The sequence below is a fragment of the Erithacus rubecula genome (assembly GCF_903797595.1).
Source record: "Erithacus rubecula genome assembly, chromosome: 2".
Taxonomy (NCBI): Eukaryota; Metazoa; Chordata; class Aves; order Passeriformes; family Muscicapidae; genus Erithacus; species Erithacus rubecula.
In genome coordinates this window covers 28716975-28733643 of record NC_136685.1, presented here as the reverse complement: position 1 = coordinate 28733643, position 16669 = coordinate 28716975, and the positions used below count along the sequence as shown (strand labels likewise).

Below are 16669 nucleotides of genomic sequence, written 5' to 3'. Positions count from 1 at the left end.
GCAATAATTTAGAGACTACTGCCCTCTATTTGCCCCTGAAAAAAGCAAAAGTTGTGACTCAGGTTACATTAGAGGGCCTGTCCTTGCCCCAAGACAGATCACCTGAGCAGCAATATTAACTAATCACAGTATGTGCTCAGTGTGCTTCTCTCTTCAATGAAACTGGGAAGTGCACAGTTAATGGAAATATTTTAGAGTTCAGTTTTTAGCTGCACTGATTTGGATAATCAGAAACATGGCAGGATTGGCAATTTACTTCAAGTGTTGCAGGGCATGCTTGCACTGTGATTTAAAAATTACATTGTCTGTTACCTGTATCTATTCTGTTTGTCAAACATGAAAAATTTAGGTGGAAATTTTCCATGTCTGGTTTCTGCCCATGATTGAATTTCTTCTTTTATCTATTCTAAGTGACAGCTGATACACTATGGCAGATTGCCTGGCCCTTTCAAAGGAAATTTCAAGGAAAAAACCCCAAGAAACAAAAATAAACAAAACCCCAAAACCAGCAACAACAAAACCAAAATTATAAATTCACTTGACTTTGAGAAGAGGCTAGTGCCTGACTGAAAATGATGAATGAAGTGATATTTCTATTTGGCACAAATAGAATATCTGCCAATTCTTTGAGTAGCTTTTGATTTGGTAGAACAACTTTAAGTCACACCTCTCATGTTAAGATATTTCAGAGATAACTGTTATGACACCAGGAAACTTTCCTGTTGCAAAGTGACTTTCCACTCACCACAGGCTCTGTTGCTAAATAGATTATACATTTCCTAAATGTTACTATTTTGCCTCCAGGTCAGAGGCAGAAAGTCGGTATTTCCCAGGAATTGCACCCCTTATTCATTCTGCATTTGGGAGAAAATAGATAGACTGTTCAGGATGCAGGGGGTTGTAAGTTTGTTGGCAATCAGGCATGACTCAAGACAAAGTCACCTTATTGGAGAACAAAGAGAGTATTAAGGTCAATAATCCCTGGAAGGAAAGAGTTCACAGATACTGAAGTAGAAAGAGAGTAAGAAAACTGAGGAATAAATTCTTTTTATGACTCTTTCCAAAGAACAAAACAAAACAAAACAAAAAACATTTCCTAAAAATTCCTGTGGAAACTGAACAAAAGAAATCTTTTCAATATCCCATCACAAAAAGATGATCAGTTTGTCATTTCTAGTCACAGAACACTCACTATCCTCTCTGCTTTTGCAGAGAAATATTTTTCACGTGCCATCTTACCATTTTGCATGCTGAACTCAGCAGCCATGCAACTGTGCAATCTCTTACTCTGTCACTGGGTTTAACAAATTAGAACCTTAAAGAATTGTGTGTGAGTTTTGCTCCAAACTTCCCACACAATGGGGAGTTGAATCCAGAGCATCAGGACACAATAAACCCCCATGCAATAGGCAGCACATGACCACCAACAAAGGCATGTCTGAAACAACTTGTCACTAATCAGATAAAAACTATGGGGCAGAGTCATTTCCCAGAGCAGTAATAAACTAGGCAATGAGAAGATAATTCTTTATCTTTCTACAATTCCTGCCTCATTCTCTAAATGAGTTTAGAGAAGGCTTTATCCATATGGCTTCACTTCAAAATTTTGATCAAGCTTTTTACTATATAAATACTATTTTTTTAAAAATGAACACTATTACCATCCTGAAGTTTTAGAAAAATGCTTCATTTATCAGTTTTGATGACAGCTACAACACAAATCTGTGAAGCTCTTAGTCCTTGTTAACCCTGCTAGGGAATCTGCAGTAACTATAAATTTTATTTTACACTGCAATAAAACTGTATTATCTTTCTAGGCTTCCACTGTTTAATTTTATGTCCATGTTTCTCTATTTTAATTGCTGAATTTTAAACAAAGTAGCAGTCATACTATTGCTACTCAACCCAGTTACATGAAAATTGACAATTTTTTCCATCAGCTCAAGCTTTCGGTGTAAAAGCTAGACAAGGAGCTTAAATTTTTGTTTAAAATACCTCTCTGTGTTGGCAAAGATCATTTACTCCTCTAGGAGGAAGTTGAATTAAGGTATCAGTTTGTTAAGCACACACAGAAGTCTCTTTGTTTTTAAATAAAGATACGAACTAGTGTTTTTTTAAACTCAGGTTTAAAATGTTAACATTATGTCAATGTGTTTCACAGCATAATGTTATTAATAGCCATTAAAAGTGCATTAGTTCTTGTAAAAATGTATCACTACCTTGAGTGTAGACTTGTTAAAGAGTTTAATGAGTTTTCATCTTCCTGTGAAATTTACGTTGGTTTTTTGGCTTATAAATTTCCAATCCAGAAGAAAAGACTGTTATTTGTACATTTTAATGCAGAAGAAATATTGCATTATAAATATACTTATTACTTTAATTAGTGTAGATTAATTCTAGTATCTCTATTTCCTTCTTAGAAAGGAGGAATTCCAACTTACACAGAAGAGGTAGGATTTCATACTTATGAGAAATCTAGCTTAATCATCTTAAAATTCTTGCACATGAAAATTGCAGGATCCATGATTTGTCACAAGAAAGAAATATCCAGGTCAAAGTTAAAATTGCAGAGACATAATTTAAGAAAAAAATATTTGGAACTTAGCATTTTGACTGTTAAAAATGGAAACTAGAGAAAAGAGAACAACAGCATTATGCCTCCAATGCCATGCCAGTTCACATTAAGAAAATAAACTAGTAACTTTTCAATGAGCACCACTGTACTGGAGCTTTGGCAGCTGATTAAAAACAAATTATATTGAAGCACTGATTCTGGTCATCCATAGCCCAGCAGATAAACTGCAACTTCAGCCATCTATAAATTTGCAAGACCTTATAAAAGACCTTAGCTTAGCAGGCTTTGAAGCAGGTATAATATGGAATATAAATAGCAAATGAAAACTTGATTTCAGACTCTTTAGAAAATGTGACAACTGAAAAGGTTGATCTGATCCATAGGTGAATATATATGCAGCAGAATTCCTCATTTCTGCTACTGCTGCAGGTATGTAATTTGACTCCTGTGGTGCTTTAGGCCTGAGAAATATGGACTAGACATTCCATCAAAGTGATGCTTTGAAATGCTGCACATGGCAGAATTTAAGCAGAAACTCAGGAAACACCCCTTTGAAAATGCCATTTGAGGACCAGCTTTCCACATGATACAGACTGATGTTGCCACACCACTGCCTGTGTAGCTGTGGAGATTTGCAGTTGATAGGACCTAGCTCTTCATATATTGCTAACTTCTGAGCAAGAGACCCAGCTTAGCATGCTGCCAGAGCACTGTGATCATTGTTACCTGACAGCACACAGCTAGGCATGCACAAGGCATGCAGGGGCTTGGGGGTTTTTAAATCTGCTTGGCAGTGCCACAGCACGTAAGATGATCTACTATGTCTTCTAGTATGACACCCTGAAGGCTCTCAGAATCCAAGAATGAGGAATCACCTTGATTCCTAGTACATGATACCTCCTTTGCAAGACACAGATCTGGGTTGATAACACCTTGAATAAATTAAGTAACATTAATTTTTTTACAGAACAGGAATATCCAGGAATATCAATTTCACCTAGTATGCACAAACTATGCTAGGCTCCAGCACTGCATATTCCACTGCAAATTTATATAGCTCAATCCTTTCTTTATATAATGTGGACTTGCCCTTACATTGGTTTGTGAAGAAATATGGGATCAAACTTAGGCAGGGTATAAAAGATCTGTTATACTCCACACATTTTCAGGATCTTCTCCCAGGTTTAGATAATGAGTGTGGCATAGTGAATATCCTCCACAAAGCCAGTCTGAAATTACTTGTGAATTTGTTCCCATTTTCCAGGTGATTTACTTATGCTGATGAATAAGCTTGAATGTTCTTCTGTTGTTGCCTCCACCAGTTCGGTATGCAATATTTATATCAATAATTAAAAGATTTTACATTTCATTTTATTCATAAGTAAAGTATCTTGACTACACCCTTAGTCACTGTAGCATAAATTCAATATAAAGATTTTAATTACTTTTGTAATTAACATGAAATGACTGGGTTTCTTTATTTCAACACAGACCTCATTTTTCATTAATCAAATGCATGAAAAACATTGGTGTGTTGTTTTTCCTTCACTGCTGTGACATGAAGTTAAACTTTGCTCAGCTGGCTTTGTGGTGCAGTAGTGCTGCATTTAGTGAATTAGTGTGCTGAGAAAAGTGACTGCAGCCCTGGTCTAAAGAGAGGGTATGGGAAGAACTGAACAACTGTGCTGCACCAGTCACATCACACAGATTTATGATGCAACAAGCAGCATTACTGGGAAGCCTGAGAAGAGGTCAGAAGACCCTTCAGACTCTCCAGCCCCTCACCACTATAAATTGTATCAATTGTTCCAATGGGAGGATGGAAAACCTCTGGAAAATCCATATCCACTCCAGAGAATGGTCTCTGGTACATCACCTTGAGAGATCTGCAGCTCAACGCTGTTGTTTGTCCTCAGAGAGGTGGCAAACCTCCAGTCACTTCACCTGGCTCCAATTAAAGACACTCAGCAAGAGAACACCATAAAAAACAGCATGAAACGAAAATCTGAGTTACAGAACAGGTGAGGTATGAGGACACTTTTGGAGATTTCAAAGTCCAACTCACCTGCACACTGCAGGTGTGATAAGAGCAGGTTGCTCAGGGCCATATCTGCTTGGGGTTTGGATATCCTGAGATATTGGTGCAAAATCTCTGCACCACCTGTTCCAGTGCTTAAAACAATCTGCAGAAAAAATGTTTTTCTCCTGTCTTAGTGTGATTTGCCTTAGTTTGTGCTCATCCTCTCACTGAGAAGAGTCTGGCCTTTTTTCTCCAGTCCCTCTCTTCAGGCATTTATGCACATTGGTAAGATCCCCCTTGAGCCTTCTCTACTCCAGGGTGAGCACTCAGCTCTCTTTGCCTCTCCTTGTATGACAGAAACTAATATCTTCACCATCTTCACGGCCCCTTGCTGGACATGCTCCAGTAGCTCCACATCTCTTGTACTGGGGAGCTCAGCACTGGAGAACTCCAGATGTGTGTCACTAGAGCTACTCAGCTCTACTGAGGAGGAAGGATCATGTTCCTCAGCCTGCAGGCAACACTGTTCCTAATGCTGCCCGGGATGGTGTTGGTTCTTTAACACAAGGAGGGATTGTTGGCTCAGGTTCATCTTAGCATCCAGAAACATCCTAGGGTTTTTCCTGAAAATCTGCTTTCCAGCTGCAAAGTTGTGTTCTAGCTGTGAGTCCCTAGGATGCAATGACACACGGGGTTACTCCTCCCCAGGTGCAGGATTTTTCATTTCCTTTGTTGAACTTAGTGAGGTTCCTAATGGCCCTGTTGAGGTCCCTCTGAATAGTATCACATCCCCCTACTATATCAACTATTCCCATCGGTTTTCTGTTGTCTGAAAATCTGTTGAGGGTGCATTCTGCCCCATCACACCAAACAATAATGAAGATGTTAAAACAGCACTGCCATAATATTGACTCCAGGTATGTACCACAAGTGATTTTTTTCATCTGGACTTTGTATCACAGGTCACAATCCCCTAAGCTTGGCATTCAGCCAGTTTCCAATCTGCCTCACTGTTTACTTCCCTAGGCTGTACTTCCTCAGTTTGTCTATGAGGGTATTTTAGAAGAGGGTGTTGAACTTTTTACCAGAGACAAGATAGAGAACATCTGATATTCTCCTCTCATCCATCAAGGTAGACAACTAATGAAAGAAGGCCATCAGGCTGGCCAGGCTTCATTTGCCCTTTGTAACTTCATGCTGACTATCCACAATCACCCTCTTGTTCTACACATATGTTTGGAAGTATTTTCCACAATTATGTGCTTCATCACCTCCCCAGAGGTTGAGCTAAGGCTGACAGGCCTACTGTTTCCAAGATTCTTTTCCCTTTTTGAATGTAGTAGTGATAATTTTTCTTCCAGTCTTCAAGAACATCCCCTGACAGCCATGTTCCAAAGATTATTGACTGGCCTTGCAAAGACATCAGTCAACACCAGCTCGTTTAGTATTCATGGATACACCTTGTCAGGTGCCAATAACTTGTGCATGTCCAGTTTATTTAAATACTCATTGATCATATCATGGTCTGCTGAGGCCTTGCTCCAGACTTTCCCTCCTGTCATCAGTGCACTACAGAAACATCCTGAATTACTTGTGCCCTTCTGCATTGCTCAAACAGCAGATACCAGGATGGTTTAAGTTCTCCATGAAAATCAGAACCTACAACTGGAAGAAGGCTTCATCTAATTCTTCTTCCTGATCAGGAAGTTCATAGCAGATACCCACAATATCATGACAATGGCTGGGCTTCTAATCCTGACCCGTAAACTTTCAGCTGGTTCATCACCCATCTCTAGGCAGAGCTCTCTGCATATTCTGCTCTCACATCAAGGACTCACCCCTTCCTTGCTATCCTGCCCTGTGCTTCCATGGATTGCAGCACTCCAGTAATATGAGCTATCCCAGCACTTCTCTGTAATCATGATGAGACCATAGCCCTGCAGAAACACAGCAAACCTCTAATTCCTCGTGCTTGTTCCCCATGCTTTAGAGCACAGGCCATCTGGAGAGCCACACACTTGTGCTGATTTCCCAGAAAAGGTATGAGAGCTTTCCCTAAATGCTCTTCTCTCAATCATGTCCTTATTCATGTGCATACACTCTGGGTGGCTCCTCCCTGCCCTGGTTTTGTTGTTTATGAGCTCCTGGCTGTGTCCATCTCTCTGCCCCCATTGTCTATGAATCATCAAACACTTCCTCACTTGATCCCAAATCATCATTTCTCTACTCCATTGTTGCTGTTTTAAAGCTCAAGTGTACTAGAGTTAAGTGTCAGTGTACTGAAGGAACAGCAGCTACATACAAGTTGTGTATTCTGTTCTGGAAACAAGGGAAGAAAATGTTTGTCAAGTAGAGTCTAACAGTACAAATTTCAGTGACATACAGAGATCATAAATCCCAAAAACCATATACGTGTTTGTGATAGAAGCCATTCATGGAATAACATGCAAAATAAATTAGAACTGGTTTAAATCCACTGTTACAATTCATTACATTATCCTCTTTTCTTGATAAGTTCATATAAAATATTTTAATTACACTTAAGCATTCAATTTTAAAAAGCGTGCAAAAACAGATTAAAATTTGGCACAGAAATAATGGTATTATATCACACATTGATCAAGATAAAAAAACATAATTCTTCTTAATAAGATGTGGTTTTCAAATTTAAAATGAAAGATAATAGTAATATTCCTAATGCAGGGGCAATTTGTTTGAAATCCAGATACGAGGAGACAAATTCACCTTAAACAAAATTCTTTAATCTTTCATAAATTTAGCAGATTTTATCAAACTGGATTTATTTGAAACACCTTATGGTAGTTTGTTATTCCTCCAAAACAGAAGCTCCATCTCACCCTTGCCATGCAGGACAGCTCCCTAATTAACAGCACTAAGAAGTCCAGGTATCTTTGCATAAACAGGCTACAAATGAAAAGTGATGCAATGACATAATCTGCAATGGCCTAATTTTTAATTAAGTCAGCAAATGTCCTTCTTAGTCTGATCAAACCCATATGGTGTTGATTAATCATCATGAGTTCTTACTTATCACTTGCATTAAACCATGAAAAAATTCCCTTCTGCTCCATTAAGGATGCAAGAAATGTTTCAGGGACGTACACAGTAATGTCCCCAACATATGCAGGTTGTGTGACTCTATTATGAATGCATAAAGACCATGATTGATGAAAGCAAATCTCTATAAAGAACGACTGGTAATTTGGCTTCACTCATCAAATACACACCAACTCCAAATTCACAAATCTGATCTGATTCTGATTCAAATCAAAAGTCCCAGAACTTTTTGTTCACACATCAAAAACTCCTGTTTTCTTTTTTTTTTTTCACTTACAACTAGAGAGCATGGCAGTTAACCAGGTTCCCCAGGACACTAGCAAGAAAGAGTTTCTAATAATTTCATATACAGAATAGCTCATCCATGCAAAGCCATTGGTTATAACACATACCTGAAAATGCTAAAAAAATTAGAAAGCAAGAAGCTATTTTATATACTTATGTTTAGAACTTGCATCAATCACTTCAGGTTACTAATCTGAAACCCAGACTACTCTTCAAGGTAAGGATACCTGTTGAATGACTTAGTTGAGTGAAATGCCTAGAACTGAGCAACCTCCTGAAACACTAATCTTAGAAAATTAGGATTTTAGTTACCTTGCTGAAAATAATTAAAAGTTAGAAGGGAGTAGTTATCTGAAACTTAAGTAATTGATTGTTATTTCATTTTTGCTCAGCTGTGCTTACAATGAGAAAAGACGAAACTAGTGAGCAGATCCAAAGAAACACAGACAATGCAACCAGAAACTAAAACTAGGCAAGGTACCTGAATTTCAATTACATCTCACTTTACTGGTCTAGAGTGAAGATTATCTGGAACTCCCACTGGAGACACTTGGCTTTTTATATTACATCACCCAATCCTGTACCCAAAGTACCCTTCTACTCCTAAGAATGGAAGAGGTTGAGGATTTGACCCCAGGTTTCACCCTTGCCAGCCTCACACAAGGTTACTCGCTCTCCCAGTCCTGATATTTATGATCAGATATTCTAAACTCAATGAAAATTTCTGATAAAATCTGTTAGATATGATTATGGGAAAAAAATCCTATTTTTGTTGAGCCTGACAAAGACACTGTTAAGAGTGCCTAGCTGAGAAAAATTCTGTCTATGAAATAAGGTATTTTGGCATGAAAAAAGTCCCTTGTAAGAGTCAAATACTGAAAATCTAGGACACAATGAAATGCAACATTTACAGACATGAATTGAAATTACTTTATATACATTTACAGTTCCACTGCAGTGTTCTGTTGGATTGTGGATTACTGCAGCTGTCAGGTTATACCTCCACCAATCTGGAATATGACTTCAAATACCCTTGTAACCATTTATTAATAAGAAAATGAAGTGGAACTAGTTCAAACATAGAAACCAGTTTCTGGGTTTTCCTAACATCTTTTTCTTTTGCAGAAACAATACCAAACTCCTGCACCTGATCTTCTCAGACACTGAATCTGTCTAGAAGTGTTCTGAGTGGTAAATGATCCCTTCCAGACTTATATCAGGCAGAATTTTTTTATATCAGGATAATTATTTTTTTATAGTTCATAATTCTTTGTGTGTTTTATAACACCTAAAGTAAAATCTTTGACAGTTCAGGAACTGGCAGATGTAATCAAACACTACCAAGCTATTCCTACAGCCATTATAGTTCATGAGAATTTTGTCATCAAATTAAATGAAAACAGAAACCAATCTATGCATCTAAAAAAGCCCTAACCCCAGAACAGATTAGTATGAAGGATGAAAGACATATTTGATTATTGATAATGCAAATGACTAATGCAAAACTACTTTTGAACAAGAAGTATAAAAATTACTATATAAATAATAGTTTCCAATCTAGTAATTTATCACTTACATGAAAAGAGGAAAAATAAAGGCAAGTAGGTAGGGAAAAATACTTTGAGGAAGAAGACCCAAACTCATATGAAAAAAACTATTTAACGAAAAAAATAGTAATATTTCTGCTGTAATGCCATACTGACATCTTGATTACACTGATTCTTAGCCAACAATGAGAGGATAACATGTGATCAAGTTCAACTGGGCTAAATACATGAACCTATCATCTCTGCATGGGAAGTTTGCTTTCTGTTTTAGATGCAAAAATAATATAATCTTAGGCCAGTCATGGAAGATAGTTTATACATAACATTTTTTCACAAACTCTTGTGTTATGGTTATCTAGTTTCAAGAATTTCTGGCTGTATTCTCGATGCAAGAGGGAGTGTGATGGAATTGAAGCTACAGGAGAACTCACCTGATCCTGCCCCGAGGGCGCTCAGATTGCTCTGACATGAAACTTGTGCTGCTGAGGCGAGAGGCACTGCTGGTTCGGGAGATGGCTGACACATCACTGACATCACTGTCTGATGACTTGGCAGAGACGTTATCACAACTTCTGTACTGATCTGTTTGTATGTTATACTAGAGATCAAGAAAAGAAAGGGTGAGGAGTCTCATCGAAACAGCGCATTCATTGTGACATCGCCTAAGTATGATAATTCTCTTTAACTGCTTTTAGATGTAACAAAACTGTATGAAATTCAAAGAAATGCCTACATTAAATAACGCCTTTATGTCTAGTGCAGAAATCAAACATGTTATTTATGGACTAAAGAAGATACCTGGAATAAAATAATGCACTGGAAATTAAATAAGCTATTAGTTCTTCAGCACACTAGAACTACAATAAGGAAATATTTATACAAAATATTTTTGCAGCAGACAGATATCTTAAGCACATGCATACCATCCATTTTTAAAATATTTAAAATATATGCTATAAAATACCTACACATAGAACTGCATATGAGTCTGAATGAAATGTAATGCTACATGAAGCTATTAGGGACTAATTTCAGTTCCTAACTACTATAAAAAAAAGAGAAAAAGTAAAAAAGTACATAGTCTATCTCAAAATATCTCTTTGTATTGTGATACTAGAGGATTAGTTAAGCAGAAAGCTAACTCAGCAAATACAGTATTTGTTTCCAGGCAGATCAGTTCCCTGATCTGCTTTTACATCTGCACATGCCTAAGAATTAGGAGAAAGAGGAATATTTGGACAGGGGTAGAAGATTGCTTTTAAAATCAACTGTGACACCACACCATTACTTAATGCTCTTATTGATCATATCATCAGTCAGACAGGTACAAAAGGAAGCTTCAATCCTAGCAATGCCACATTTACCTAAATCTTCACTCATACACATATGAGGACCAAATAATTTTCAGGCTCACAAAAATAAAACTCACTGTCATTAGAGGAAGGTACTCTTGGCTGGAAAGCTACTAAACCAGTGGCACACTGCTCAGGGTATATTATGGGAAAACTATTAACACATAGGAGCATTAGGCAGTTTTGGACATGACACTCTAGGGACTTCATTTTCCAGATCTGTGCTCTGTAAAATTGCAAGTCATAAAAGTTAATTTATGAAAGATACACAAATCTGTGGCTGACTGTGAATATCCAAACTCCAACTAGGCACTGGGTTGCTGGCTGAGTCACTTAGCAAATGCCATGACTTAATTTCAAAAACCTGGCAAACACAAGCTTGTACAGATGAATGTATCAGGTCTCCTCTCCTTAAGCCAGGTTTATCTTCTCTTGCTCCAGTGCCTTTCAGCAAATATGCCTGTGCATACTTGGAAAAACTTTGAAGATAAAATGAAGAAGTTAATAGGAGTAGAGAAGGGGAAGGAATAAAGAAATTCTAAGGACCAAGTATAAATATAGAAATACGCAGGACAAATGGAGTTTATATAAATTTATTGTCTCAGTGTGTTTTTCAGGTGTGCATTAGAACACTGCTTAGCAAAAAAAAATCTAAGCAGTACCCTTTGAGGGCCTTGAAGTCGCTGAGTAAAAACATATGCAGGAGACAAAGTTCTGGTTTATTAAAGGCAACTTTAAGAAAATGGGTAACAGAAAGGAACTCAAATACCCTGATATTCAAAAATATTTTCAATTAAAGCAGGAATTTATTGGGAGGTTCACTTTAAAAGTGACTTGTGACTTTACTGAATACAAATGCCCCAATGGGGTTAAGGTGAGACTATGCTGGTATATTTATTCAGATCACCTTTTGTTGATGGTTTGCAGAGTCTGTTAAACAATTTTGCAGGATAAAATGGCAACTCCAAAATGGAAACATAAAGCATACTAATTCTTATCAGACTGATTTCTTAATAAGATTTCATGTTTTCCTTCTAAAGTCTAAAAAAAATATTCAAAGCAAGAATACAAGTTTGAAAACTTTTTACTTAGGCTAGGTATAAACATTTAGAGGCTAGAAAACTGAGTGGTTAATTCTTTCCAGTGTAAGTTAAACTGCCTCACTCCTAAGGCAGACTTGATGCTTCATGCAAAATTCCTAAAGAATTCCTAACAAATCCTTCAAGCTACTCTAAATGAGACATGTAAAAATATAAAAACCTTCTGGACACATGGAATGATCTGGTTTTCCATTAAGCTAAACAGATTTGCAATCTGCAAAAACATCCCATTAAATAATAAAATTTCTGTTGATTTCAGTGAAATAGGGATTTCACCCACCCCATATATTGAGATTACATCTGCAAAGTGTTCCTTTGAAGTTGAGGTTTCAAAAATTATTTGTTTAAAATATAACCAAGCAATCTCTCTCAAATGCATGGGGGTTCTTAACCATAGTAACAGAAATACCTCCATGCATTATTTGTATTTGCTGAAGACAATCTTCTTCCCTCTGCCATTATAATGTCCAATAAATTCTCTTCCTCATCAAAAAGTCTGTATTCCCTTTGTGGCCTTTGGTTTTTAGATTATACAGAGTGAACCTACAGTGGTAGACCTAGGAGGTCCCTGAGTAACCATGACATGGTTTCTGGAGAAGGCAGACTCCCCCACCAGGAGAAGCACCAAGGCCAGATGTAGTGACTTCTGGAAGTTGTCCTGCTGGAAGCCTTTCTTCTAGTTAATTGAGGGAGGTATAGGCTGCTGGCCTTTGTTCCAAGCCACACCTGAATCTGCCTGTAGCACTCAACTTATGATTCAACAGGTGGACTGTGTATGTCATGAAGAAGACTCTGTTTCACTTGTACTGAATTTGCTCCACCTTTCATGGGGTACCTATGTGGGCTGGGAAAGATGGGGAAAGGGGAGAGAGGAAAAACATCAAGCATGGTTAAATACTGGAAGAGAAGATAAAAGCCACAGTTTGTGGCTTTTTAGATATTCAGCCTCATCAACTGACTGTTCAGTATCAATAGGAAACCATTTATTGGTCCAGGGATCTTCAGTCCAGGTATCATCCCCCATAAGTGGGGGCTGTAAAGATGTTTTCTGTAAACAGAATTTTGCAGTGAGAAAAAACTGAATCCATGTCTTCTACTTGCATTGTATTGCAATCACACAGCTACTGCAGCAAACATGGAACATCCCTTCCTAAATGAGATTTTCATGGCATGGCTGAGCTTTTCCTACCCCTTTATACTGTATGCCAGGGCTGTGATTCCCAAGAAACTGAAAACCTTTCCCTTCACAGAAATAGAGATTAGCACAAAAGGCAGTGATGCTGAAAATCAATGTTGAGTGCTCCAGAGTTTACATTTTACTACTACTACTTCTGGATTTAGCTTCACCATCTTATACCTGCTGCTTCTAATTAATTCACTGACTTCTACAGGAGGCATGCAAGTTTTCCTACAGATTTCCTACCTATCCCTGATACAGCCCTACAGTCATCTCAGCTAACAGAAGAACAAAATTAAGGCAATTTTGAAGCTACCCTTTTTTCCCTTCAAATACAGAGAGAAATAAATAGTATTCTTAGCAGTGCTCATTAAAATGAGAATATTTTACTGCTGCAATAAACCTGAATGTACAATTCAGAAGAAAAATGACATGGGCTAAGATCCTCTTATATGGTACCTGCAATGAAGTAATGCCTGCAGGTTTCCAACTGGGCTCAAAAACAATACGATAAAGTTCTACTGTAAAGCAGAAAACTGCTGCTCTTTACAACTACACATGTATTTGCAGTAAGTTTGCCTGACATATTATATTTAAACATTACATTATTTTCAAGACTCAAAATGAAGTATATTTTCAATGCAATCACTTCTCTTTCAACTCTACATCCTAGAGCTAATGTAACATTTCTTTTCCAAGGTGCATTATTTATCACATTAAAAGAGTTGCTAAAGTCTGCAGCAACTTCAATAGCAATTACTAAAGATTTTTTAAACATTAATAGCAGCTAGTTTCAAATGCCAAAAACATCTGCAGTGTCCTTGCCTGCATTACAAAACCAGAAGTCTATAAACAGCTGGAATGCAGTTCTTCCTTTCACTTTACCACCTGTGGGGCTGTTGTTTCTTGCACACCAGCAAGAGGAGAAAAAAGGGGTATGATGAACAGCAGATGTGTTACCATCAGGGAAGAGCACAGACACAAACCAAAAGACTGTACTTCACAAATGACTTTACAGTCCTTAATGATTAACAATGTTAGCAATTTTACTAATTATAAGGCATATCTTAGAAGTAATTTAACAGTCCACTATAATTGGATTATCTTTCATATTAGAATGCATTTCCAATATGAAAGTATCTATATTTCTAGATTCAACTCCCAAAACCATGATGAATACAAGAGTTCAGACCTTTGAAAATTAAATGAGTGGGCGGTCCTTTGGCTACAAAAAAGCCTCAGGTGACTAACCTTGACAAATATATACCTCATTTTGGTGCTTAAAATGAGAAAATGAAATGAGAAAATAAAATGGGCTTTAAAATGAGGTCATTAAATGAGGAAAGATAAATCCAGACCAGATGCACAGATTCATCCAGGGACTTATACCTTGAGATCATAGATATCTTTTGAAGCACTGTAATGAGGAATTTTGTCAGAAACACTGAATCCTGCACAAAGCACCTTGAATTTTATGATTGCTCACACAGGGCTCCTCTGAATGCTGCTGGCATTCACAGCCTAGCAGATGGCACCTTGGGGTGTTCAGGACTCATCACTGACTCCCACCAGCTTCTGTCTGTCTTAGGAGCAGCTCATGCCATGGCCCAGAGCCTACTAAGCACCAATGATTCTAAAGAACTTTTCTTTAATTGTGTCCAGCTCCTATGAACACTGCACAGTTTCTGAACAGGGGACAGCAAAAATGAGCAAGTCAGACCATGAGGAAACTGCAGTGAAGCCCACAGGTCAAATGAATGGAACTCACTAAATTTTGTGAAATCCAGCTAGTACCGGAATGACTGCCATCTTAATACAACATATATTAAAGAAGTTTTTCTTCAAGATAGGTGAAGGGGACCAAAAGAAGATGCCAAATCTATGTCTAAAAGCATTTTCTATATACAACCCCAGATACCTTACCCAGTGTGACATAAAACTTAACATAATCAGCCTCTATCAGCCCAAGCATCCTACCCAGCTCATTTTAGACATTAACTGGTAACACATAAGAGTTAAGACAGTAACTATTGAGTTAAATCCACAGTGCCAGACAAATGTCATGATTACACTTCTATGCTCAATGCTTTTCAATCAAATACAGTCTTAAGTCAGGAGTGCATCTAAATATAGAGTGATATCCATTTAAAGTATGTACTACAGTGCTATAATTAGTAACTCTTGAATAAACGGAACTTTCAAAAAAAAAATGGAAAGCTGGAATAGCTGCAGCATGGTGTTTGTGTTCTATGTGTAGCATCTAGAATAAAAAAAAAACTTAGTGTATTTTGAAATAAAAGGCTACTTGAGTTCCACTGTAATTCACCGCTGTGCAAATCTGAAATTTTGCCACCAAATGTTTTGATTCTCTCAGGCACTGAAACAGCACAAATATGTGCACATTAGTCACTATAGCCTTTCCAATATATAAGAAAGAAGGCAGACATGGTTAAAGCTCTACTTTTGACAAATCCTCACAGGTCTGGTCATTTTTTAATTAGAAGTTTCACATAAATTATGGAATCTTTCCACTGCAGTGGAAAGAAATAAGAACATGAGCTCTGTGAAGGTCTCAAAACAGAGTGGAACGGCCATGAAGACATACACAAATGTTACCCATTCAAGACCAATTAATAGATGTTCAAAATGGAAACTTGCATGGTGAGTGGTGGAAAACTACTGCTTGCTTACTGAAACTAGAAAATTGAGAAACTTTGTGGGAAAAATTTCAAAAGTGTAATGCATCAGAAATTCACTGGAAGTTGCAAAGGACTAGCTACAATATCTCTGTTTTAAAAAGGCTTGTTTCAATATATGAGAAAACTTATTTAACTTTCAGGAATTATTTTGCATATGCATATATTGACCATTACAAATATGATCCAGTCCCATACCGAAGGAAAATCTTTGAATGGTTTAGAGAATTTTGTATGTGATAAAACAAGTATATTAGCAAATGCAAAAATATTGGAAGAATCAAATCCATGTGAGCTGATTGCTCTGAAAAGCAGAACAGATTATTTTCTCAATGTTCAGCACAGTATAACTTCTCTAATAAATGCATTTATTTTCTGGAGCAGTGAGCAAATGCTGCTGTTTGGTAAAGAAAGAAGCATTTTGGTTAAAGAGGAAAAACTGTACTTGCAATTGCTATTTCTTTAACAGTCAGTTAATATTTCTTTTTTCACTATTCCAGAATGACTATTATACCACTTAATATTTTTTATTTCAAGTAAGTCTTGTTTCTGCAGTTTTTGAAGACTTTTCACAAATTTTGGCAGCAGAAATTGGGCACAGTCTCTGGTTCTGAGAAGTCTCAGTCATCAGCTTTACCACAACAGCTGATATGACATATTACATTTTCATTAGAGCTGTCCAAATCTTCATCTGTCTTGGTTATTTTCTTGACTGTTTCAGCATTTTCTCAGGATAGAGAAAGACAGTAGCATAAGGTTTGCTTTGGTAACATTTTTAAAGTGATGACTATCAGAGAAATGAAGCAAACAACCACACCACTGAATATCATGAAGTGTTA

The 16669-nt window shown here is 37.2% G+C and overlaps 1 protein-coding gene across 38 annotated transcripts in view; it reads right to left on the bottom strand.

Annotated features, from left to right (window-relative positions):
- The window catches only part of RIMS1 (regulating synaptic membrane exocytosis 1), a 299994-nt gene that overhangs the window by 47177 nt on the left and 236148 nt on the right, over positions 1-16669 (bottom strand). For 28 of the 38 annotated variants that reach the window (XM_079299110.1, XM_079299134.1, XM_079299098.1 and 25 more), the window contains one exon: positions 9937-10103. The exons of the other annotated variants lie outside the window; for them this stretch is intronic. In XM_079299110.1, the coding sequence (XP_079155236.1) occupies positions 9937-10103 (167 nt within the window). The remainder of the gene's footprint in view (positions 1-9936; positions 10104-16669) is intronic. 38 annotated transcript variants of the gene reach the window in all.